General features: G+C 43.2%; 1 protein-coding gene across 1 annotated transcript in view; it reads left to right on the top strand.

The window, feature by feature from the left end:
• Positions 1-23,533, top strand: part of RBBP5 (RB binding protein 5, histone lysine methyltransferase complex subunit) — a gene marked incomplete in the record, with an annotated part of 565,698 nt that extends 542,165 nt beyond the window's left edge. Inside the window, 1 exon segment of the mRNA XM_044076800.1 lies at positions 23,141-23,533. Coding sequence (XP_043932735.1) covers positions 23,141-23,181 — 41 coding nt within the window.
• Between the last annotated feature and the right edge of the window lie 3,399 nt (positions 23,534-26,932).

The following is a 26,932-nucleotide window of genomic DNA, read 5'->3' as shown; positions in this document are numbered from 1 at the left end:
AACATTTGATTTCCCAAATAAATATTATGACCTTATGAACATGGAGGCACCCAAACCTTCTGCTATTTCATCTGTTCTAGATTCTCAGGAGGATTCTTTTTGTATCTATCTTCTTCTCTGGATCCCGAATCTCAGCCACAAACTCCTAAGAAATCAGACAGATTTTTTAAGGTAACTGATTCTCATAAGTACTTATAAAAACCCTGCAGTAGTTTCTGTGTAATCATTCAAACTTTCCAAATATCTTCCATCCACTAATGCTGTATCCAGTGACAAGGATAAAAAGGCCATGGACAAATATGATAAAAAAAATGTACGCATCTCTCACCTTGTATTTCTGTCCATCAGCTGTTAGACTCATATGACTAGATGCATGCTTTCTGTCTTTGACAGAATGGCTAAACTGATAACATTCCTGCCACCAAGTCTTCCTTACACAACATGCTTTGAGTGTACTGTCACATTTGTGTAACTTACATGTTGCACCTAATAACATAGCTGTTTACATGCCAGACCTTTTAGCCATTGATGAATGTTGGTGTTTTCTTTAATAAGTACTTATTAAATTTCTTTTCCATGTGCTGATACCACTGAGGATTAAGTGACATCAACTCAGGGAAAATGCGAAATGCGCCCATAGAGTTTAATGGATGCATGCTGTGTATACGCAGAGATGCATTCTTTAAGCTCTATGGACCATTACATTACATGAAGTCGCCAAGAAAAACTCTAAATATATTTGGGCTGTGGTTTCACTAAAAAGTTTAGGAAGCTTTTTATTGAAAAAAATGGCCCAAATAAATTAGTTTTGGCAATGTTAAAAAGCATTGTGGCACTTACCAGATGCTGCAATGCATTGTCAAACTATGACCGTACACTTTAACTTAGCCTGCCACATAGCAAGGAATTCCATTGAGTATGGGTATGATAATGTCTCTTCAGTGATAGAGCCAACCAGTTCAGTTCTCCGCAGGTAGGACTGAATCTGGCTGCAGTCCCTTCTTGATAAAGCCAAACTACTTGATGTACCTTTAGACAAAGATAACATTTTTGGCATATCTTCAGCTGATTTTTTTTTCCAGAAACTGGAGGAAAGGGGTAAGATAATGCAAACCTTCATACAGCTGTTTCTTTCCTCCATCCTTTTCAGAAGATGAACGTCCCCCCAAATTTTGACTACTTTTTCACAAATCACAGAAAACATTTCAAAATAAATTCTCAAAAAAGTAATGGTAGGATAACCCAGGCCTGAATTCAAGGGATACTTTACTGACAAAAGCACTAAAGTTTACCCCCCCCCCCTTCTAGCCAACCCCTTTTCATCCTGGCAGGGTTTCTCTTCCCCATTGGAAAACAATAACCTCAGATGCTTGGAATTTGGATGTAATAAAGAATGGATACAAACTTCACTGGAATTCTCCACAGATGGCTTCATGGGTTCTCCGTGACCCCACAATCAACATCGTCTTGTTCTTCCAGTTTTTTTAGATGCTTCATTTAGGAATATTCAAACCTGTTCCTGTCAGTAAAGTAGGAAAAAGATTTTACTTCAGACTTTTTCTAGTCACAAAAAAGAGGGAACTTGGAGACCAGTCCTGGACACATCCCTTCAGAAAGTCCAAAACTGCACTGTGTTAACCCTCCAAAATCTTTTTACTTTCATTTTCCCTAAAGCTGTATTCATTACCCTTGAACCATTCTGATGCATATCTGGTATCTGTTTGTGTCTTTCGGCTTTTCCCGGTTAGGTGTCGCCACAGCGGAACTCCGGTCCGCTAATGTTTGGTAGTGGATTTTTACGTACCGGGTTACCAGCCCTGACGCACAACCTTCAATGAAGGCACGCCCCATTCACATATGCCTCCACACAGAAGACGCTCTAGCTGAGAATCGAATGGGACAACATCTTACTGTGAGGCGACAATGCTACTGCAACATCACCACCGCAGTCCCCGCCTATCTGTATTGACGCAAAACAGACCATTTTAAGATTTTTGTGCTTTGATATCTCACTTTCAAATTACTTCTTTGTCTTTTGGTTTATCTGTGGCCCTAGTGTTTTTTTTTTTTTTTTTTTTTTTACAGAATGCTTAACCCTTGTCTTAGCTTTTTACAGGCTTGAAGGTATACATTTCTATCCGCATCTAGATGGCTGCTTGTTTCAAGTCACTTCAAGTAAAAAAAAAAAATCTTCAGGATTTACACTTTACATCTGATCTCTTTCTTCATCTTCAGTTCGCTCTGAACACCAAGAAATTTACCATGGGATCCACTCTGTCTCTGCTATTTCCAGAATGTTTGCTAGATGCCTCAAGCATAATGATATTCCTTCCTCCAGAAAAACAACCTACTTATCACTGATAAACCTTCATATTAGCTCAGCAGAAGGGTCTTTGAGAGTCTTGGGGTTCATAGCATCCACAATTCAGATGAACCCATATGCTAGACTTCATATAAGGAAGATTCACTGGTGAGTCAACACTGTCATCCTCTATTTTTCCAAGGCCCTCTCTTGCACTTTTTGAAGAAAAAAATTGCTTTAGTGGATCAAGCAGGTGGTAATCAATGTAGGGGTTTCTTTTTTTTTCCTGCAATCTACCCAATATAGGGTATAACTTGTGCTTCAGATTGTGCATGGGGTGCCTCTTTAAAAGGCATCAAAGTTCAGGGAGTCTGGTTCAAATAAGACTGTAACAAGCACACAAACATCAGAGAGATGAAAGCTCTAATCTTCGCCTTTCAGATTCTTCATGATCTCTAGAACCCTGGACTACATGTTCTATTAGTGCCATAGTCATGTAGCATCTCAACAGCTAGGTGAGAACAGAGTCCTTTCCCCTTTGCAGACTTTCTATATGACATCCTGAGACCTTGCAATCCATCACATTGTCTTTCTCCAGGCTGCATACATTCCCTCAGAACATTATGCAATGGCAGACTGTTTAAGCAAATCACTACAAGATATCCCATAGGTTGGACTTGTTCACACAAGAAAAGGGATCTCTCATCTTCCTAATCTTAAGATTTTGAACCTCATGATTTGGATGACACTCTTCTAATTCCTTTCATACAGCACTGATGTGAGGATGTGCAGGAGGTAATAAAGGAGGCAAGAAAACCTGCAATAATAAAGTCTAATATTTCTAAATGGAAAAGATTTTCTGTATAGTGCCTCAGTAGAGGTCAGCCCTTTCCAAGTGTGAGCCCCTACGTTCCTAAAATATTTATGTGAGCCGCTTGACTCATGTTTGGCATACACTTCTGTTAAGGTACATTTGTCAACATTTTCAACTTGTCTGCTTATTGATTCCCCTTCTTCACATTATGAGGTAGGTCATACAGTTTCTTATATGCTTCCTCCATATCAGGCCTCCAAGGAAATCTATTCCTCTTTGTTGGTCCTTGAATTATGTTCTTATGGTTTACTTGTGCTCTCCTCACCTCTCATTCTTTCAAAAAGACAGGCTTACCTTCGGAACTAAACCTTCATTTTTGCCAAAAGTTGTAACTGAGCCATGTCTGAATCGGTCCACCCTCCTTCCTGTTTTCTTTACTAATTCTGACAGTGAAAGAGAGAGAAGTTGTTTTTTGGATGCCCAAAAACAGCTGAGATTCTATTCAGGAAAAAAAAGTCAAGCCTTCCAGACTCAAAGCAGACCATGTGAAGCTGGCTATTCCTTTCCATATTTCTTCTGTTACTCCTTCCATGGTAGATCACTTCAGGAACTATCTGCTAGATTTTTTTTCGGGGGGGGCTCGACTCTGAATCAGTTCTAGATTCCTGAGGCAGTTGCCTGTTTTTTTTTACCCAGTTTGTCAAAACATTGCAAAGAGCCAGAGCAGGTTTTGCCAGTACCATTCTTCGAGGTTTATTGGATCCCAGCTCTGCATTTCATCCTTCACCCTTTACTCCTAAAAGCTGTGGGAATCATCTCACAAGTCCAGAACACTACAGCAGTGATCCAGTGCACAACATAGTAAAATAATTGCAGTGTATGCACCCACCAATAGGTGCAGTGTCCCCACGTGGCATTTTACAAAATAAACTGCCAAATTATGATTGCAGATGACTGGCCAACCTAAGGATAATCAAGGAGAGTCCCTTACTTATGTCATGTAGCATGCTAAATAGGCTAATCTGTTTTTGCAGTAAATATCAGCTTGTAAGTCAGCAAACTGGAGTTGTTACCTTGTGATGATCTGTACAGCATATTTACCTTTAGCTTTTTTAACAAACTGCAAAAGTCTGTAGTACTCCAGTTGCTGCTCCCTTTTGTAAAATATTTGATGTTCTGTAGTCCAATCTCACCTTCATTCTTACATGTGGGTTTGGAGCCGATCCTCGGCTCTGACTCAGCCGATTACAAAGCTCGAAGTCTCTCAGTTGGTTCTTGGCAAGGTAGGTATCCCATAGTGCACTAGTAAGAATCCCCAGATCTCATTTGCCTTGTCTACGAGTTCAGGAGTGCTCTCTTTTGTGGCCGTGGCCAAGTTGGATTTTTCTTCTTTGTTATTGTTCTTTCGTGATAGTTTTTTCATAATAGTATTAGCTTAGTTTACATAGCTTAGTCGTTGTTATTATCAATAGAAAGTAGTAGTGTGTTTTTCAAATTTTGCAAGTTGTTATTGAAATCTTGTTGGCCGTTGCTTCCACAGGCCCGTTTTGTCCCTGAGTGGTATCCCTTTCTTGGTGTGCTAGTTTTTTGCTATTTACATATCTTAGCGCAGGTTCTTTTGGGTTAGGACCTTTTTTCTAATATTGTATTTTTCTCTAGAATAGCATTATATAATTGATAGTTGCGTGCAGTGTATTTTTTACTAATTCTTATTAGCTAGTAGTTAGCATGTTGTTGAATTTTGCAATTTTTTGCAGCAAATTCTTGATGTAGCTTATCTCTTTACAGCTAGGTCCATTTATGTCAGAGAACCTAGTCCTCTATTATCCTTCTCTGGTGGTGTTTCCTCAGCAGGGCTAGGCCCGTTTAAGTTAGAGGACCTAGTCCTCTGTTGTTTTTTCCCTTGTGTGCAGTGATTTTTGCAGGGCTAGGCCCGCTTAAGTTAGAGGACCTTGTCCTCTTTTCCTGCCTTTCCCTCGTGTTTGTGTTAGTGAAAACATGTCTAAGGATCATAAACCTTCAGGTTTTAAGAAGCGTTTCAAATGCTTTCATAAAATGTCAACAACTGACGGACATAGTAATTGTGTTTACTGTCTCGGTGCCATACATCTTCAGGAAAACGTGTTCCTTCTGTCACTCATTCAGTTCTCAAGTTCTCCAGGAAAGGAAGAACAAATTGATCCTGAAAGGTCTCCTTAAGCCTTCCTTTGAGGAGGATTTAGCCAGCTCTTCATCTTCACATTCTAGGTCTCCTTCTTCTAAAAAAGAGAAGCTCAAGTTGGCCAAGAGACATTCTCCCACACCAACTATTTTATCTGAACCTCCTCAGAAAAATCACATAATTGAACAAACCTTCTACCTCTTCGGCTCCACTGTCCTCTGAGCCGGTCGAGGATATCGACACTCTAGTGTCGGCCCCAAGTTTTTCAGAGCCGACTACTGAACATTTACTTCGGAGACGTCTAGAGAATTATTACCAGTTTCCCCAACTCTCAGATCTCCCATTTTGCAGAGATCTAGGTCACCTACCTTATCTTCCAGATCCTCCCAGAGTCTTTCTGAAGAGGATGTAGACAGAGTAGTGCTTTGACTCTTGAAGTCATCAGCACTAGCTAATTTGTTGCTGGCTCTGACCCAATCATTTCAGGAGCCATCTAAGACCATGCTCCCTGTTTCTGTTCCTCCTCCGAGCCATGTTGGTCTTTCGGAGCCAGAGCTATCGGTGCCACTTGTTGTGGATCTTTTGGCTCCAGCAACTCTCGTGTCTGTCTCAGAGCCACTTTCCACTCCGACACCTTCGGCGCCGTCCTTGGTGTTTAAGAGACTAAGCTCGCCAGTTGGCCCTGACAGGGAAGCTTGGACCCAGACTTCTTTGGTTCCAAACCTAACTCTCGCAGTGTCAGCTAGGCTGAGCTCAGAGCCTACATCTGTCTCGGATAGCTTTGGAGCTGAGGCTACTTCCGCTTTCTTGGAGCTGGGAGTCTATACTGAGCCAGAGAGATCTGCCTTCGAGATGATCAAGAGTGTGCTGTCTAGGTCTTCCGCTCTGCACAAGGGTACCGATGCTTTTCCCCCTCAAGCTCAGACTTTTGTTTCAGCACCATCTCTCTCTCTCTTGGCAGCAGAGACCCGCAGCCTCAGGAGCCCCCAGTCTTCCGAGAGCTCCCCAGAATACCCTTCTGAGGAGCCTCCTCGGAAGAGAACTTGGAAGAGGAAGCATGTAGACTCCCCTGATGAGTCCATCACCTCTGACACTGACCAAGAGGAGTCAGAAGGGTCCCCTAGGTCGTCCTCTGATGATAACTCCTTTGAGGATATCCTAAAGATCCTGAAACAGAGAGGCGGCTGGCCCACTGTCACCCCTTCTGATGAGAAGTCAGTGTACCTGAAGACTTTCGAGTCTCAACCTTCAGCCTCTTGGGTGTCTCCACCTTTCGATGAGCTCCTAGACCTAGTTAGTCGAAAGGTGTGGGAAACTCCAGAATGCCATAGAACCAGTCCCCAGAAGGCCCAACAAATTTCTTTCAGCCCCCAAAGAGAAAGAGTTTTTGACTAAAGGTGTGCCTTGTAGATGCTATGGTGGTGGCGGCGGCAGCCACAAAGAAGGAACTAGTGGAGACTTCTTCATTTGTCCATCCACTGAACAAGGAGTCTTGTAGATACGGGAAGCATATCTTCTCTTCAGTGGCATTTACACACAGATCGCTGAATTACCTCACCCATTTTACTAGGCTTCAAAGAGATCGCCTAAAGGAGCCAGGAGATGCTCTTCAAGGTACATTAGTTGAAGGAGTCCATGAGAAGGTTACTGCTCAGTTGTCCACCTTAAACTCCATTGTTAACTCCTCCATGAGGCTGATATCTTATGCAGCAGATGGAGCGAGTAGGGCAGCGGGTTCAGGAGTTTCACTTGGGAGACACTCCTGGATGCGTTTATGTAACTTTGCGGAGCCCTTCAAATTTACTTTTACCAATGCCCCCTTTGATGGTTCCTCTCTGTTTGGACCAAAGGTAAAATATACACTCACCAGGTGCGAGCAGGAAGGGAGAACTCTGCTGTAAGAGTATGTTTTTCCGTCCCTTCTAGACCATACCCTAAAGGTCCGAGAGGCGGGAAAATGTGGTTCAAGAAATCTCAGAGATTTTTTCCCGGACGCACAGGGTGATTCCTCCTTCAGAGGCAGAGACAGAGGGAGTAATGGTAGACGTCGCCCTAGAGGCGGGCGCGATTCCTTTGATGGACATCCCTATCAGCGGTCCTGGAGTGGGGCCCGACTGTGCTTCTCTGGAGCCCGTCAGGGTTGCTTATCTTTGTATCCAGAAGCCTGGCATGACATCACCCAAGACAAGTGGGTACAAAGAATAATTACCAGAGGATACTCCATGCCCTTCTATTTCCCACCCCATGCAACCAAGAAAATCCCAGATGTTCCACCCAATCACAGGGATCAAGCAACCATAGAAGTTCAAAAGTTGCTTCAAAAGAGAGTCATCCAAACCACCCCTGCAGAACAGATAGGATTCGGAACTTACTCCAAATTCTTTTTAGTGCCAAAATGAATGGGACTGGAGGCCCATTTTGGACCTCAGCAAATTAAACGAATCAGTGAAGAAGTCCAAGTTCCGAATGGTAACACTGCAGTCTATACTCCCTCTGTTAGGGAAAGACAGTTGGATGTGCTTCATAGACCTCCAGCTCTGCCCTTTGATCTCACCACAGCCTCCAGGGTGTTCACCAAATGCATGGCGGTAGTGACAGCTCACTTCAGACATCTTGGATTCCAAGTGATGTTCATCGTGTTTCACTGTTGCAGTCATGACTGTAGGGTTCTCCCCTGCCGGCAGGCAGTCCTCGGTCGGCCAGAATCCCAAAGTCTGGGTCCGGCATCAGCTGTTCAGCCATGCTCCCTGACGTCAGAGCGCCAGGAGTACAAAGCTGACAGCCGACGCCATGTTCTCCAGTCTTTCTTGCCATGCGGTGATAGCAGTTCGCAAGTGCCGGTCGGCTGACTCCTGACAATTTTTTCTAATCAAGCTTCAGTCCGAAGACTTTCTTCTCCTACTCAAAGCTAAGTACCCCATTGGGGAAACTTTTTTCTTGCTCCAGTCCGATGTCAGAAAAAGTTAATAATTGTATTTCATGTGGGAAGCAAGTACCTCATAAGGATTTTCATTCTTACTGTATTCCTTGCTTAGGCCCTGACCACGACGTAGCTAGTTGTCGGTTTTGTGCTAGATTCAATCAACGTACTATTAAACAAAGGTACGATTTTGCTTTTCATTATTTCGGTAGGCGTTTTAATTACAAAATGTCGTCGGATACTGTTCCGGCTACCAGAGTTCACAAACGACGCAAGGACAAAGACAGGCCTCCAAGGTCCAAATCAGACGATATCGCACAAGCGGTGCCAGCTTCAGGTTCGGCCGTCGTCAGTGAGGCGATTTTGCAGCCCCTGTCATCGGCCATTTCGGAACCGATAGCCGGAACGGACTTCCACGAGGAGCCCACTAGGCCTTTGAATATTTCAGTTGGACCTTCGGACAGTGCTCCTTCGGATGGGTCCTGAGCCGCTTTGCAGGTACCGGCTTCCGAAGGGGTTTTCAGGCCTACTCAGCTTCTTATAAAGGCAAAGGCAAAGACTCCTTCCAAATCAAAGACTGCAACCCAGGCCTTTTCTGATCCGGCTCCCAAGTCTCAGAAACAGTTGCTTAAAATGGCGGAGGACTTACTTACTATGATTAGGGGTTCACATCCCCCTCCAGATAAAAGGCCAAGGCAGGAAGTTTATTATGACTCCTCTGATCAGGCTTCTGTTTCTTCTTCTGACCCGGAATATTCTTTCCCTCCTTATGAGGATTCTGATGCTGAGGAATCCATTCATTCAGCTTCTCCCCCTGAGGATTTCTCTTTTGGGGAAACTTTGCATGAAATGAGGGAACATTTCCACTGGGAAGGACAGGAGTACTCGGAATCTAAGAAAAGACTAAGGGATTTTCTTCTTCTTCCCCAACATAGGCCCCTGGCTATTCCTCCTATTTTGGATATTGTGGATGATGCTTTTTCGGAGGCTAACTTAATTCCTGACTCTTTTCCTCCAGCTCCTGTTAAGCCAGACAGATACTATAGGGTTCCTGATTCCCACCAGTTTTTATTCAAGAACCCTACTGCTGACCCTGAAACCATTTCTCAGGGTCCTAAGGGTGTTAAGGCCGCTTCTGCTAAAAAAAACATTCCCACTGAGAAGGATTCCAGATCTTTAGAAAGATGGGGCGAAAAAGTGTACACTTCTGCTACTTTATCTATTAGGGCTTTAAACTGTCAGTTTCATATGCTGAAATACCAGCAGTTTCTCCTGTCTGTTTTAAAGCAAAAGCTAACTTCCATTTCTGCCTGTGCAGATGATAAGGAACTACATGACTTATTGCATGCCACTGAACAAGTTGGGAAGCATGGTTTACACTGTGGATTTGATGCCTTGGAGGCTTCTTGTAGGGCTGCTGCCTCTGGCACAGTAATTAGAAGGCATGCATGGTTAAAGGAACAAAATTTGCCAGATCAGGTAAAAGCTAAATTATTGGATGCTCCTGTTCAGCATAATGTTTTATTTGGATCTAAAGCTGAAGACGTTATTAAAAAGATGGAGGACAAGGCAAAGTCCATGCAAACAGTTAAAGATTTCTTACAAGTACAGCCACCCAGATTTAGCAGGAATTGAACTACAAAAAATTGGTCCTTTCCCAATTCAGACAGGCCTCAGAGAGGGCTAGATATAGACGCCCCCGAGGTAGGCCTCAAACGCAAGCCTCTTATAGACCAAGACAGTGGACTGCTTCCACCCCTAGGGGAGGAGAAGACAGGTCGCAAGCTCATAGAAAACAGACTCAATGACTCCCTCTGTTGGGCTGCAGGAACTTCTTGCCTGGAAGCCCCTCTCGGAGGAAAACTTTCTCTTTTTCATCTAAATTGGACTCATATAACCCAAGACAAGTGGGTTCTGGATGTGGTTTCAAGAGGTTACTAATTCCATTTTCATACCCCACCAAGGCCAAGCGGATGGCCAGATCTTCCAAAACATCAATGGTCAGAGGCATTAAACCAGGTGGAAGCTCTCTTGGCTATGAAAGCCATAGAACTAGTTCCACTTTCAGAGATGGGACAAGGTTTTTACTCAAGGCTCTTTCTAGTCCCCAGGAAGCAAAGTTCATGAAGAACTGTCAGTTTCATATGCTGAAATACCAGCAGTTTCTCCTGTCTGTTTTAAAGCAAAAGCTAACTTCCATTTCCGAAACTGTAAGTTCATGGGGAACTCATAAATAAAGACATTGGGGACCTACAGACACTGGATCCTACCCAATTTGGCTTTGTCAAGGGCAGATCCTGCCTCTTGAACTTGGTCGACTTTTTCGAAACAGTCACTAAGGCCATTGATGAGGGTAAGGCAGTTCACACAGCCTACCTTGACCTAGCAAAAGCGTTCGACACAATACCCCACTCGGGCATCATAGAAAAGCTCACCAGCTTAGATGTAAACCCATATGTCACAAGATGGGTTGCAAACTGGCTCAAGGACAGAACACACAGGGTTAGAGTTGCTAGTGCCATGTCAGACTCTAAGCCGGTCACGAGCGGTGTCCCACAGGGCTCAGTGCTGGGCCCCCTCTTGTTCGACATTTATTTTTCTGAAGTGCAGGCAAACATAGGGGGATTGTGGCTGACAAAATTTGTAGATGACTGCAAACTGGGCACCATAATTGACACTCCATCAGACACAGACATCCTCCAGAGAGGTCTCATAGAAATGGATAATTGGTGCCAGAGCCATGGCCTTAAGCTAAATGCCAAAAAATGTATAGTCATACCCTTTGGGAAAAACAAGGTAACCCCTAATTACCACATAGGTGGTAATCCATTAAACACGGAAGAAGTTATCAGGGACCTGGGGACCCAAGTTGACAGTAACCTCTCTTTTGACACTCACATTGCCAAAGTGGTTAGGAAGACCTTCTACATTGCCCACCTGATCATGAAGGGATTCACATCCAGATCAGGAGAGGTCATTGTACCCCTGTACTCTTCACTTATCAGACCAATGATTGAGTACAACGCCCCATTTGAAATGTACCTTACCCGACACCAAAAGTTCCTCACCAAAAGGATAAAGGGGCTCAAACATATGTCATACGATGCCCGACTGAAGAAACTCCAGCTCTATTCAGTCGCATACCGTCTGCTCAGAGGTGATCTGTGCCTGACATACAAGGCCATGTCCAACCCGGAATTAATGGACATGCTCCACCTCAAAAAATCCAAATCCACCAGAGCCACGAGAGCAAGAGACTTAAACCTCAACACGGATATAAATAGGACGTGCTGGAGGGACAGATTCATCACCCAGAGACTCCCTACACTATGGAACAGAATCCCAGTCCATGTGAGGCAGAGCCCCTCACTGACTCTGTTCAAGAGAAATCTTGACGAGTGGATGGGAGATCGCAGGTTTACCCCGGGAATCATCTCTGTGTCACTGCTGGACAGAGGCACAGCAAACTAATGGGTATAGTATTCTCATCCTAAGGGGTGGTGAAAGCCACACACAGTCTGGCTAGGCTTATAAATGCCCTAGAGCAGATAGCCTAGTATGAACCCATTCTGGATCTGTCAGTCTTGAACACTTTTCTAGAGATACCAAAATTCAAGATGCTTACTCTACAGCAGCTGCTACCAATGCTGAACAAAAATGCATGGATGGTAACTTTGGATTTAAAAGAAGCATATTTACACATTCCCATCAGACAGGAATGCAGAAAATACCTCGGGTTCAATTCAGGATCGAGGCACTACCAATTCTCTGCGCTGCCCTTTGGATTGTCTACTGCGCCCATGGTCTTTACCAAGTGCCTGGCTCCAGTAGTAGCTTATTGCAGACTCAAGGGAATTCAAATTTACCCTTATCTGGACGACTGTCTTATTCAGGCAGACAGCAAGGATGTCTTACTCCAGCATCTACAGTTTGTTCAGAATCTTCTCAAGTTCCTGGGATTCACTGTAAACATAAAAAAGTCAAATATGACACCCTCACAACAGATAATTTTTCTGGGCGCTTCTCTAAACACAACAACCCAGATGGCATTTCTGACATACGAAAAACAGTTACAGCTGGCTTCAACTTTCAAAACCTTGGCAACTACAACTCAACTATCTGCAAGGAGATTCCTGCAGGCTCTGGGTTACATGGCCTCCTGCATCCTTCTCGTACCATATGCAAGGCTACATATGAGGAAAATACAGTGGTACCTAAAAAGTGTATGGTCTCAGCATTGTCACAGTCTAGACATTCTGATCTCCGTCCTGCCTTGTCTTCAAAAGGAATTCCTTTGGTGGTCCAAGGCATGTACTCTAAACTAAGGAAAACCCTTCTGTCTGCCTCCTGCCACTCAGATTCTAACCACGGACGCCTCAGATTATGCATGGGGAGCCCATTTTCGGGGCAACTGTCTGCAGGGCCTTTGGACAAAGGATCAGAAGCACCTGCATATCAATTTAAAGGAAATGTTAGCCGTTCAGAAAGCTCTATTGGCCTTCAGGAGTCTTCTACAACCAGGACAACTACTAATACGGACAGTCAACACCACAGTTATGTGGTACATAAACAAGCAAGGGGGATCTCATTCTTACCCCCTTTGCAGACTAGCCATGGATCTTTGGAACACAGCTCTAGCTTGCAATCTGGACCTTCAAGCACAGTTTCTACCAGGGAAGCAAAACTTCCTGGCAGACAGTCTGAGCAGAAACCTTTCGGATCTACACGAATGGATGTTGGACTCCGAAATATTCAAGATGATTACAGCAGTCTGGGGTTATCCTAACATAGACCTCTTTGCATCCCACCTCAATCATCAACTACAAATTTTTTGCACCAGGACTTTCCACGATCAAGCTTGGAAAGTGGATGCTCTATCATTCAGTTGGAGAAACCTCTCGGGATATGCCTTTCCGCCTCTTCCTCTTCTTCCACGGGTATTACTAAAGATCAAGCAGGACAAGCCCAAGATGATAATCTTGCTGGCCCCAAATTGGCCTCGACAGTTTTGGTACCCAACACTGAGAAACCTTTGTCTAGAGCCACCCTGGGTTTTACCACAGATTCCGAACCTTCTGTCCCAACACCAGGGTCAGATTCTACACTCCCATGTCAAAACTCTCAGCCTGGTGGCCTGGTTAATCCAGGATCTTTGATTCATTCTCTCCTACCCAAGCAGGTTATGGATGTCATTTTAGAAGCCAGACGTCCTAACACTAGAAAATCTTATGCAGGAAAATGGAAAAGATTTTGTTCCTGGATGCAGGCTCAGGATTCTGATCCTCTTATTCCTAACATTCCTCAGATTTTACTTTACCTGTCAGACCTCTTACATAAGGGTCTCTCTTTCTTTTCCATAAAGATACACGCCTCTGCTATTTCTGCTCATTATAATACAGACCCTCCTATCTTTTCCCACCAGCTCATGAGACAATTTCTCAGAGGAGCTAAGAACTTAAGGCCCCCTAGATCTCCTCCCATTCGTGCTTGGGATCTCAACTATGTTTTGGAAAAGCTCACCTTACCTCCTTTTGAGCCTGCTGCCTCATCTGACATCAAGTTTTTATCTTGGAAGACAGCCATCCTTTTATCTCTGACCTCTGCCAGGAGGGTTTCAGAGTTGCAAGCTCTTATGGCTGTGGAACCTTATATTATTTTTCACCAAGACAGGGTGTCTTTAAGGACTAATCCTACTTTCATGCCTAAGGTGGTTTCCAAAGTGGCTTTAAATCAAACTATTCACTTGCCAACTTTTTTCCCCACTCCTCAAAATAAAGGGGAAAGGATCTTACATTCCTTGGATGTACACAGACAACTACGTTTTTACCTGGACACAACCAAGGACATCAGGAAATCAGAGCAATTGTTTGTTTCTTATGCTTCAAGTTCCCAAGGTAAAGCCATTTCAAAACAGACCATTTCTAAATGGATTGCTCATGGAATCAGATTTTGCTATTCACACCATGGAAAGCAAATCCCAGGAAGTATAAGGACTCACTCTACCAAAGCTGCTGCCACTTCAGCTGCCTTCCTCAGGGGAGTTCCTACCAAAGACATTTTGGAGGCTGCAACTTGGAGTTCAGTGCATACTTTTTCCAAGCACTACAATCTACCTCTCTACTCTAAGTCTAGGGCAGGCTTTGCTTCTGCAGTCTTGCAGGGCCTTATAGCCACCCCCTCTACTTTATGACCACCTCCCTTTCTTTCTGCTTTGGGATTCTACCCTACAGTCATGACTGCAACAGTGAAACACAATGAACATAGTACAGTTGTGTACACTTACCATAAATGTAGATGTTCGAGTGTCTTCACTGTTGCAGTCTGGGTTTCCCTCCCTCTTGTCCCCTCTTATTTTTTCTTTTGTGTGGTTCCTTTTTTCACCCTTCTTCTGAGGTGTATTTGCAAAGGATATGGAACCTTATTCATTTTGGAACTTCTGACATCTGGGGCAAGAAAAACTAGAGAACATGGCATCGGCTGTCAGCTTTGTACTCCTGGCGCTCTGACGTCAGGGAGCATGGCTGAACAGCCGATGCCTGACCCAGACTTTGGGATTCTGGCCGACCGAGGACTGCCTGCCGGCAGGGGAGAACCCTACAGTCATGACTGCAACAGTGAAGACACTCGAACATCTACATTTATGGTAAGTGTACACAACTGTACTTTTCCGTACCTGTATGACTGGCTCCTGACCGCCACCACCAGGTACCTTCTTCTTCAAGCCAGGGATTCAACCATCCAGCTCTGCACTCAACTAGGGATTACGATAAATTGGGAAAAGTCTGCCTTGTCGCCCTCTCAATATGTGAATTTTTATAGGCGCAGAAATAGACACAGTCGCCATGATAGCTTGTCTTCCTGCAGGCAGAATACAAAATCTGGGACAACAGATATACAGTCTACTTCCTCAACAAAGAGTCAAAGCCAAGACAGTGCTGAAACATTTAGGAACCATGGCCTCTACTATAAACACTAGTTCCACTAGCCAGACTACATATGAGAATCCTTCAATGGCTACTCTTTTCCCAGTGGTCTCTTCAACAACTGCCTCTGTCTCATCATATTTTGATAATGGAATCTTGCAAAAAGGACCTTCATTGTTGGATTCAGCTAGATCGGCTAATGATATGAACACCTTTCATTCCTCACCAACCCATTGCTACTGTGACCACGGATGCTTCCCAGATAGGGTGGGGAGGGGGCATTATCTAGGCAGGACCGTCCAAGGCACATGGCAAGATCACGATGCTCACTTGCATATCAATATCCTAGAGACGAGAGCAGTGCTACTAGCATTGCAAGCACTTCATGACTTTCTTCCTCTAGGGACAATAGCAATCCAATCAGAAAATAAGTTAGTACACAAACAAGGAGGAACCAGATTGTACCCCCTATGTCGAGAAGCTCTTCGTGTTTGGCAGTGGACAATATCTTCCCAACGCTTTCTAGTTGCAACGCATATCCTGGAGGCAACCAGTGTGATAGTCGACAAGCTCAGCAGGGCAGTCTTGATGCCTCATGAGTGGTCTCTGAATCAGAAAGCCGCAGAACAGAATTTCCACAAATGGGGACAATCTTGCTGTGATCTGTTTGCTAGTCCAACGCCAAATGCAGCAGCTACTTCTCCGTGGGGGGGGACACAGAAAGACGCACTTGTTCACAATTGGCCCTCTGGACTTCTTTATGCATTCCCTCCCTTTCCGCTGATATCGAAGGTGATCCAGAAAGCAAAGACCTTGGAAAGCAGAATGATTCTTATCACTCCTTACTGGCCTTGTCAGATTTGGTTTCCCTTTCTCAGGCCTCGCCTTCTGGATGATCCATGGACTCTGGACCCAGTGCCAGACCTTCTGACACAGGCACCTTCCACCCCTGCCTCCACACCCTCAACTTGACAGTGTGGCTGCTCCACTTCCATCCCTAGTCAAGCTTCATGATTTCTCACCTGCAGTTACTCATATCCTCACGTCTTCCCACAAGCCTTCTACGAGAAAATTATAAGCTAGCAAATGGAAAAGATTTTCTATCTGGGCAAAAGAAAAAAAAGTAGATCCTTACACATCCTCCATTTCCTTGGTGTTAGAATTCCTAACCAAACTTTTTCATCAGGGATCAGCTGCTGCTACAATCAAAGTTCAATTGGCAGCGATCTCCAGTTTTCATTTGGGACAACATGAGCCTAATCTTATGGCTCACAGATTGTGTAAATCTTTTCTAAAAAGGCAGTACCTTGCTAAGACCTCCTTTTCAGGAACCTGTATCTCCTTGGGATCTAAATTTCATTGTGTCCAAACTTACTTCCCCACCTTTTGAACCTACACATACTTGTGAATTGAAGTTCCTTTCATGGAAGACCATTTTTCTAGCAGCTGTTATGTCCGCCAGAAGAGTGTCAGAGTTACAAGCACTGTCAGTCAAACTGCCTTACTTGATCTTTCATCGAGGCAGAGTTTTCTTTCGTACAAATGTGTCCTTCATACCCAAGGTTTGCTGTCTGTCTAATTTGAATCAAACTGTCAAACTGCCAGTCTTTTTTCCTAATCATTCAAACAGTGCAGAATATAAGTTTCATCAACTTGATGTTCACAGACAGTTAAGGTTCTATCTACATAGAACCAAGGAGCTTAGAAGATCAGACCAATTGTTTGTATCTTTTTCTGAGACAAGAAAAGGTATGCCAGTCTCTAAGATAACATTATCAAATTAGATTCCGTTTATTCACTCTTCCAATGGCAAGGAACTCCCGTTTAAAATTAAGGCTCATTCTACCAGATCTGTATCCACATCTGCTGCTTTTCAAGCCAGAGTCCCAATTGACAGTATATGCGCAGCAGCAGCTTGGGCTACCCCTCATACCTTTATTACTCATTACAAATTGGATTTGGCCTCAAGGGGTAGAGCCTCCTTTGTTTCCATGGTTCTTAGGAGTATATTCCTGTGAGCCACCCAAGAAAAAGGTGCTAGGGATGCTGTCCCATATGTAAGAATGAAGGCAAGATAGGACTACAGAACATAAAGAAGTTATGTACTCACCATAATGTTCCATGTTTGTAGTCCATCTTGCCATCCATGCTTACGAACCCACCCACCTACCCCCGTTCATGCAACCTTGGAGAATCTGGAGACAAGATAGTATTTATCTTCTGTAGGGTGGAGTCCTTTCAACTTTGTTGTTCCTTGTGGAAATACCTTCTATCACTTTTTTAGACAGCAGCAAATAAGATCTGGGGATTCTTACTAATGCACTATGGGATACCTACCTTGCATCGAGCCAACTGAGAGACTTCAAGCTTTGTAATCGGGCGAGATGGACAACAAACATGGAACGATGTTCTTCATTCCACATTGCTGCAGTCCTAACTATTGGGTAGTCCGCTGTCCAGTCGGCCCGAATACCAAAGTATATGGCTGACGTCGGTCAGGGCGCATTAAACTGACGTCAGTACGTCAGGGTACTAATGCGCATGACCGACGTCATATCCTCAGTCTTTTTTGCCGCATGGTCCGATGCAGAAGCAATTTTGCGAGTGCAGGTTGGCGTTCTGAAAGTTTCTGAAGTCAGAGTTTCAGACCGAATCAAAGTTGGCTAAGTACCCGTGGGAATATTTTGGTTTTCTTGCCTCAGTATTTAACCGGATGTCAAAAAAAGTGAATAACTGTATTTCTTGTGGGAAACAGATACCTCATAGGGATTACCATACTTTGTGTATACCTTGTTTAGGCCCTGAGCACGACGTCGTTGGATGCCGCTCTTGTGCTAGATTTAACAAACGCACTATTAAGAGAAGGTTAGACTGTGCCAGGTTAGTTTTTGGGAAGCGTTGTAATTATAAAATGCCGCCGGATGCTCCGACGCCCGCTCGCCAAAAAGCGCAAGGACAAAGCAGCAAAACCTAGAGTTGAAGAACCGACAGTCCCGGACGCCGGTTCTCTAGAAGGCTCAGTGGAGCCGGAGGTTCTGCCAGGAGTTTCTTTGGAGTCTCAGGGAGAGACTTTACTGTTACAAGATGTGTCTTCTCAGGAAGTAGGCCAGGCTGAGGGGGCTTCTCAGGTGGCTGTTCTTCCCTCTCTTCCTAAGGTGGTTAGGGCCTCCCCTTCTGTTTCCAAGGCTTCTTTGAGAGGCAGGCCAAGTTTAGCTTCAGTGGGGTTTCTCCTAGTGCTTCAGGGTCTTTGCCTAAGAAACATATGCTTAAAATGGCAGAGGATTTAATTACTATGATTAGGGGTTCTATGCCCCCTCCTGATAAGAGGCCTAGGGTGGAACCTGAGTTTGAGAGTTTTGAGCAATGTTCGAGGCTTCTGAGTCTTCGGTTGAAGACTTGCAGGAGTATCCTCCTTATTCTGATTCTGATGTGGATGATTCTACTCCTTCAGCTTCTCCTCCTGAGGATTTTTCATTTTCAGAGACTCTGCATTCCATGAGGGAGCATTTTAAATGGGAAGGTCAAGATTTCTCTGATTCCAGGAAGAGGCTTAGGGAATTCTTGTTTTTACCCCAGCATAGGCCTTTAGCTATACCTCCTGTTCTGAATGTGGTGGAAGATGTTTTTGCAGAGGCTTCCTGAATCCTGATTCTTTGCCTCCTGCCCCAGTTAAACCGGATAGGTACTATAGGGTGCCTGAAGCTCATAAGTATCTTTTTAAGAGTCCTAGGGCAGACCCTGAAACTGTCTCTCAGGGGCCTAAAGGTGTGAAGGCCTCTGTTGTTAAAAATCCTGTTCCTCCTGATAAAGAGGCAAGGGCTTTGGATAGATGGGGAAAGAAAGTGTATACTTCTTCCACTTTAGCCATGAGGGCGTTGAATTGTCAGTTTCACATGTTAAAATATCAGAATTATCTCCTTTCACAATTGAAATCTAAGGTGGATGCTCTGGCAGAAGGTATTGAGTGTAAAGAGTTGCAGGATTTAGTTCATGTGTCTGAACAGGTGGGTAAACATTCCCTGCAGTGTGGTTTTGATGCTGTGCAGGCCTCCTCGAGGGTGGCTGCCACTGGTTCTGTTCTTCGAGGCACGCCTGGTTGAGGGATCAGAATTTAGCTGAGCATGTTAAAACAAGGATTTTGGATGCTCCTTTACAGTCTGATGTGTTGTTTGGTGCCTGTGGAAGCAGTTTTAAAGAAAATGGAGGACAAGGCTAAGTCTATGCAAACTGTTAAGGATTTTTGCAGGTTCAGCCTCCAAGTTTAGTAGAAATTGGCCTACTAAGGGATGGACATATCCTGCTTATGATTCCCAGTCTAGGGGTAGGTCTAGACGTGGTAGGGGCAGAGCACAAGGTTCTTTTAGGCCTAGAACAGGGAGTTCACCTGCTCAGTCTTCTGGTGAAGGCAGGGGTCAGTCCTTTCTTAAACAGACCCAATGACCTACCTTTTCAGCTGCCAGTACATTCTCGCCTGGCAGCACCTTTGGGAGGAAGGCTGGCTCTTTTCAAAGAAAATTGGGATTTAATTACCCAAGACAGATGGGTTTTGGATATCATTCACCACGGTTACAGGTTTTATTTCCATTCCTTGCCTCCTTTCAAAGGCATGCCAGACATTCCTCCTCTACAAAGAAAAGAGGCTCACAAGCAAATTTCTCTGTTGCTCCAGTTCCTGTGCCAGAAAGGGGCCTAGGATTTTATTCTCGCCTGTTCCTAGTACCGAAGAAGGGGAACACGTGGAGACCAATTTTGGATTTATCTATCCTCAACACTTATCTGGACATTCCCAAGTTCAAAATGTTGACGTTACAACAGCTTTTACCTCTGCTGGGCAAAGATCACTGGATGGTAACTTTAGATCTCAAGGAAGCTTACCTTCATGTGCCTATAAGACTAAGTTGCAGGAAGTATCTGCGTCGAGCTGGAAATTCTCATTATCAGTTCTCTGCATTGCCCTTTGGCTTATCTACTGCGCCCAGAGTATTCACAAAGGTTCTGGCTCCAGTGATAGCTTACTTCAGGCTAAAAGGAATTCAAATCTATCCTTACTTGGACGACTGCCTGATTCTGGCTCAAGAAAAGGAAGACCTTCTACAGCATTTGGAATATGTCATAGCAGTGCTAAGATGCCTAGGGTATTCTGTGAACGAAATAAAGTCCAGTCTAGTACCCTCTCAAGACATGTGCTTTCTGGGTGTGAGACTGAATACAGCAGCCCAGATGGCCTTTTAACCCCGGACAAACAAAAGAATCTTTCCAGTTACTTCCATCAACTATCTCTTCAGTCCGGGCTGACTGCAAGGACAGTCCTTCAAGCCTTAGGGTTCATGGCATCTTGTATTCTGGTGCTTCCCAATGCCAAACTGCATATGAGGAAGCTGCAATGGTATCTCAAAATGTATGGACACAGCACTGCCAGGATTTGGACACTGTCATTCAAATAATACCTTGCATTCAAAAGGAATTTTTGTGGTGGGCTCAGGAATGTCACCTAAACAAGGGACTCTCTGTGACCCGCCAGAGGCGGGGCAGATTCTAACGACAAATGCCTCAGACATTGCTTGGGAGCTCATCTAAATGGAAAGTGGATACAAGACAAGTGGCCTGCCAGACTACAGCATCTACATATCAACATGAAAGAGATGTTAGCAGTCCAGTTTGCATTAATGGCTTTCAAGGAGTTACTTCTTCCAGGGCAGGTGTTGATTCTAACAGACAACACAACTGTCATGTGGTACATCAACAAACAAGGGGAACACATTCTTACCCATTGTGCAGGCAAGCAATGATTTTATGGGAGACTGCGCTCAGCTTGCAACTAACTCTTCAGGCAAGGTTTCTGCCGGAGCACAGAACTCCTTAGCAGATGTGTTAAGCAGACAAATCATGGATCCCCACGAGTGGAAACTGGATCTTCATGTATTTCAAAAATTGACAGTGTCATGGGGAACTCCAGACATAGATCTGTTCGCTTCTCCACTAAACCACCAGCTGCCAAAGTTTTGCACAAAGAGGTTTCATCACACAGCTTGGAAAGTGGATGCTCTTTCTTTCAGTTGGAAAAATCTTCATGTGTATGCTTTTCCACCTCTGCCTCTTCTCCCAAAGGTGCTTCTAAAGGTCAGACAAGACAAGCCAAGGATGATTTTAATAGCTCCAGATTGGCCTCGGCAGCACTGGTACCCATTACTGAGGAGTCTGGTAAGGAAGCCTCCATGGCCTTTACCCTTGATTCCACACCTGTTGTCTCAGAGGGACGGTCACCTGCTCAATGTCAAGCTTCACTCTCTTCATCTAACAGCCTGGCATATTCTGTTTTGAAAGACAGCAGGTCTCAACTTCCTCAACAAGTTTTAAATGTGATTATGGAAGCCAGAAGACCTAGTACAAGGAAAGTGTACGCAGAAAAATGGAAGAGATTTTTATTTTGGACTGCAGCAAAGAATTTGGAGATTTCTGAGCCTAATTTGAGTGTGGCTCTTCAATATCTTACTGAGTTATTGGACAAAGGTTTGTCTTTCTCTTCCATTAAGATTCATGCTGCAGCAATTTCAGCTCACTATGATTGTGACCCACCATTGTTTTCACATCCTTTGTTCAAGCAATTCCTTAGAGGGGCAAAGAATATAAGACCCCCACGTAGAGCTCTTACTCCTGCTTGGGATCTCAATTTTGTGTTGGAGAAACTTACTCTACAACCTTTTGAGCCTGCGGCTACTGCTGAACTGAAATACTTGTCATGGAAGACTGCTTTTTTGTTGGCCATTACTTCTGCAAGAAGGGTTTCTGAGTTGCAGGCCCTTATGGCGGTAGAGCCTTTTTTGATTTTTCATAAGGATAGGGTATCATTACGTACTAATCCTTCCTTTATGCCTAAGGTGGTTTCTAGTGTGGCTTTAAACCAAACTATTCATTTGCCTACTTTTTATGCAGATCCTCAAAATAAAGGGGAAAAGATTTTGCACACTTTAGATGTACACAGGCAATTGCGTTATTATTTAAGCAGGACTAAGGATTTTAGGCAGTCTCAGCAGTTGTTTGTTTCTTTTGCTTTGAGTTCGCAGAGCAAGCCTGTGTCAAAACAAACTATTTCTAGGTGGATTGGGTTTTGCATTGCATTTTGTTATTCCCATCATGGCAAGGAGATTCCAGCTGGGATTAGGCCTCATTCCACTAGGGCTACTGCCACTTCAACAGCATTTCTAAGGGGTGGCAACTAAGGATATTTTGGAGGCAGCTACTTGGAGTTCAGTGCATACTTTCTCTAAGCATTATCACCTTCCTCTCTACTCTAAGTCTAGGGCTGGTTTTGCCACAGCTATTTTGCAAGGCATATTGTCAGCTCCTGCTTCTTTATGATTTGCCAGCCTCCCTTACCTCTGCTTTGGGATTCTACCCAATAGTTAGGACTGCAGCAATGTGGAATGAAGAACATAGTACAGTTTTGTACCTACCATAAATGTAGATGTTCGAGGATCCACATTGCTGCAGTCCAATCCTCCCTCCTTTCCCTCTGTGTTTAGGGGTGGTTGTGTAGGTGAGGTTATATGCTGGTAATTTTGTATATATTGTACATATTTTTGGTGCAGGTATATTTGGCCTTGTCTTTTTAGGGTCTTCTGACATCTGGGGCAAGAAAAGACTGAGGATATGACGTCGGTCATGCACATTAGTACCCTGACGTACTGACGTCAGTTTAATGCGCCCTGACCGACGTCAGCCATATACTTTGGTATTCGGGCCGACTGGACAGCGGACTACCCAATAGTTAGGACTGCAGCAATGTGGATCCTCGAACATCTACATTTATGGTAGGTACAAAACTGTACTTTATGGTGAGTGCATAACTTCTTTTTTTTTTTTTTTTTTATTAACTAGGATAATTTGTCCAGTATGGAATTAATTGTAGACCAAAGGTGCTTATGCTATTAGTTATCAGAATTCTTAACGAGAATAATAAAATGAGCCACCGGTCTTCATTAAGTGTTTTTTTAACTCTGTATTTTCTTGTTTCCTTTAGGAGGAGCAGCCAGTGCTGGTGCGGTCTCAGAACTGCTATGAAGTAGTGTCTTCATTAATTGGTTAAGTTCATGGTTGGATTTACACTCTCGTGTAGCTGACTTTGTGCCAGAGCTGAACCTGTACATTCTGGTCCAATTTTAGACTGACTTGACTGAGTCCTCTTTAATGAACAATACAAACTTTTGAGAGGAACATTCCTGCATTTTTAAAGGTGAAAACTTGTGGAAAATGAATCTGTCTATAAGAAGAAAAAGATGAACATTTATTGTCTCTTTCAGCAGAGAAAAACTAGCCTAACAATTTTTTTTCCCTTCATAAACACTTAAAGACTTAAAGGGAAGGATGTACAAATGCCCCTTTTAAAGAAACAAATATATATTTTTCAGATTTCTATTTGTTTGTGTTTCCCTAACTCACCTTTTCCTCACAACGCAGTTTTATTTCCAGGTTGGCTAGAGCCATGCAGCCATTTTGTAGAGGAACAGTTATACGTGGGAAAAAATGTATAACTCGTGAAGTAACAGATGCCTTTGTACAAATGGTGCTGTGAGGGTGTAGCTGTTAGTAGATAGGAAAGGAAATTCCATTTTTTGTAAATGTTTTGTTAAGAAAGTTCAGATTATATTAATTATTACAAACTTGAATGCTCTTTATTTATGGAAGGAGGACATTTCTTTTTTAGGGTAGCATAACCAGAAAATGTTTTTATTACTGTAATATTTGTATGAGCGAACTCCATTCTGACTAAATCTTTGGGAGAGATGAAAATTGTTATTGCAGTTTATAAAGTACCACCCCGAATGTGAACAGCCTGATATATAAGGTGAGTATTGAAATACAGTTTCAAATTTTGTTGCTTGCTTCATACTTGTACTTTTGTATTTTAATATTTTTGTGTCCTGTGTGATTGACTTCTTGAATTATTTCAGCCATTTCCTTTATTTACAGTATAATTATCCAGACATGTATAATGTCCGTCTTGCACATATTCGTGCACGTCTGCTGTACCATACCATACCTACCCTTTGATGGTGTGGATGCCAAGGTATAGCTGTTTTTTTTTTTTTCTCTTAAGTAGGAATTGTTCAGCATCATTTTCAGTGCATTCTTCTACACTGGATGTTTGCTTAAATGAACTGGTCAGTTTACTCATTTTAATGTGAAAGTAGCAGTATCACTCAATAACTGTTCATTATTGTCTTGTGCTACAGTCGATGTCCTGTAATTATGACATTTTTACTGTCTCCAGTGTAACACTTCATTGACGAAGAAGATAAAGGATAGGGTGTCTGTCACTGAATTTTTTTCCGGTGTACATATTTTAGACAAGGTAAAGTGTTTCTTCAGTCATGGCACTTAAAGATTATTCTGTGGTATTTTGTATGATTTTGTTTTGAAGCCTGAGAAAAATGAGTTTGAGCTTGAAATCTCTGTAACTAGTGTGTGTTTTTGTAGCATAATGAAGCTAGAAGAGCAGGTCTACAGCACATGTATTGTATTCCTGTTAGTATTTTGTATTGCAGCAGCAGCAGGAAAATGAAGTACACATGGAATGTACAACCAAACTGTTCTTTGCAGTGTATTGAATGTTGCAACTGTGTATGTTTGATATCCTAGTGCGTAGACCTGTCATTTACCTGGCTCACTTGTTTATCGCTCACTTCTCATTGGTCTTAGTGGGTAATACTGCTGTATTGTTAATGAGTGAGCTGTTATATGAGCTTATCTCAACCAGCAAACTTTCTGGAACATCTCTGACCACCACAGAGGATCCACACCTATGGTTACAAAATGGGCTCATCAAGATAGATATTACAAGTATATTAGCTGTTGTCTGCTTGGTACCTAGCCTAAGATTGGGACCATGCAAGTACTAACAGGATTTTAATGAGACCACCCAAGCAATGAGTTGTAAGATCTTCCAAGAGGCTTTTGATTGCAGAAAGCATTGATCTTCCTCTAACTTCTGTTTGTAATGTTGCAGTTAAAACCACTTCCCTCTGTTTGGAGTCTTTATACCAAACTAGGTCTCATTCCAGAATAGAAGGATTCAGTTCTGTCCCCTAATTTTTTTCAGTCCTCCCCTTCACTGCCATATTCTTTCATGGTGATTATAGCAATTTGAAGTTCATTATATCCCCTCTTTTCCTTTTCTAAGAAAATTGCTGTGCCACAACTTTGATCTTGCTCTGAGCCATTGGGAATTATCCTCTTTTAAGGTCTCTTCTAAATAACCCCCACAATAGGTGCCTCATCACCATTCCAGTAAGTTTTTATCTTCTTCTTCTATTACCCATATCTCTTCTTACACCTCTCTTAAGTAATCTGTAGGTGTTATTCATCCAGACATACTTACAAACTCAAGTTATACAAACATTAATGGATGTGTGGTGCTGCGGTAGCATTGTTGCCTCACAGTAAGACGCTGTCCGGTTCAATTCTCAGCTAGAGCATCTTCTGCGTGGAGACATGCGTGAATGGGCATACCTTCGTTGAAGGTTGTGCGTCAGGGCTGGTAACTCGGCACGTAAAAATCAACTACCAATCATTAGCGGACCGGAGTTCCACTGTGGCGATCCCTAACCGGGAAATGCCGAAAGACACAAAAATATCCAGTGATAAGTAATTTTTGACATTTTCCTTTATCAGATAGTCTTTATTTTAGAAGAACTCATTAGCAAAACTTTAATGCACTATATTGTATTATATTGCTTTTGTATGTAGATCATTTCTGCATAGGACTGTGTTGTAAAAGAGCAGTTATTCTCAGTCAGTCTCTTCCAGTCAAAAAATGGAATGAATCACTAAATAGGTGTCATTGCTGGCAGTAGCTGTCACCAACACTTGCTGTCTTTGAGGTCCTGTTTCTTCTGTGACTGCCACATTTTTGCACTTAATTGAGAGAAGAAGTTGCATCAGCTGGCACCAGGGCCCTGTCTCTCTACATAGCCAAGTTATTTGAAGTCGTAAAAAAAGACATGTCTAGGAGGTGCTTTCACAGGATAAGCATTCTAAGGAGGAGATCTTTGCAGTTTCTTTCCTTTTGGCTTGTAATCCAGAATTTGGCAAGGCAGATGAAAGCTTCATCCCAAGCTTATAACTTTCTCTTGAAAGCTGCTTGAGTCTGCATACGTTTTATCTCTCACATGTTCCTGTGTCATCCATCTGGGGATGTGGAGTTTTTGCTCATTGCTTGTATCCAATTGAGGAAGTAACAAGCATCAATAAAAGGAGCCTTAAAGATGATAAAGACCACCTTTTTGGTGTATTTGGATGTTCTTGAACCACTTACCCAGAACAGTGTGCCTAGAGCTTCTTAGAGTACCTCCATTACTACTGACAATTTTCAATAAGACTGTCTCTAAGCTATTCGTGTTTGCCTACTCTTACTCCCTGTTCTCCATGATGGTTTGAAATGTAGTGAAATTATTATTGCAGAATACTTGGACAGATGTTCACCATAAGAATTACACCTGCATTATGATTTTAAACACTTGACATGTACCCGTAGTTGTTTAGGCATCTAGCCTGACTATCTGTGATTTGTGTCTCCCTTGCAAAGGGATGATCATCACTGTCCCCTCCCCAGTGCTGTGGATGTCAGCAGAATTGTCAATAGAAAAGGAAGAGCTGACTACTTCATTTTTAATTCTTATTTGTTGCACAGAAGGATCAGAAGTCTGTGTGTCATTTCTTGGTGGGCCTTCAGAGTACTGTGGTAAATAGCTTTATTGGGATTTAGTCTTCTCAGAGTGTTAACTTTTGCATTGCACTATTGTTGAATTTATCT

Source organism: Protopterus annectens, chromosome 7.part0 (genome assembly GCF_019279795.1).
Source record: "Protopterus annectens isolate FY-2018-M chromosome 7.part0, PAN1.0, whole genome shotgun sequence".
NCBI lineage: Eukaryota > Metazoa > Chordata > Ceratodontiformes > Protopteridae > Protopterus > Protopterus annectens.
This window is presented reverse-complemented; position numbering and strand designations above follow the sequence as displayed.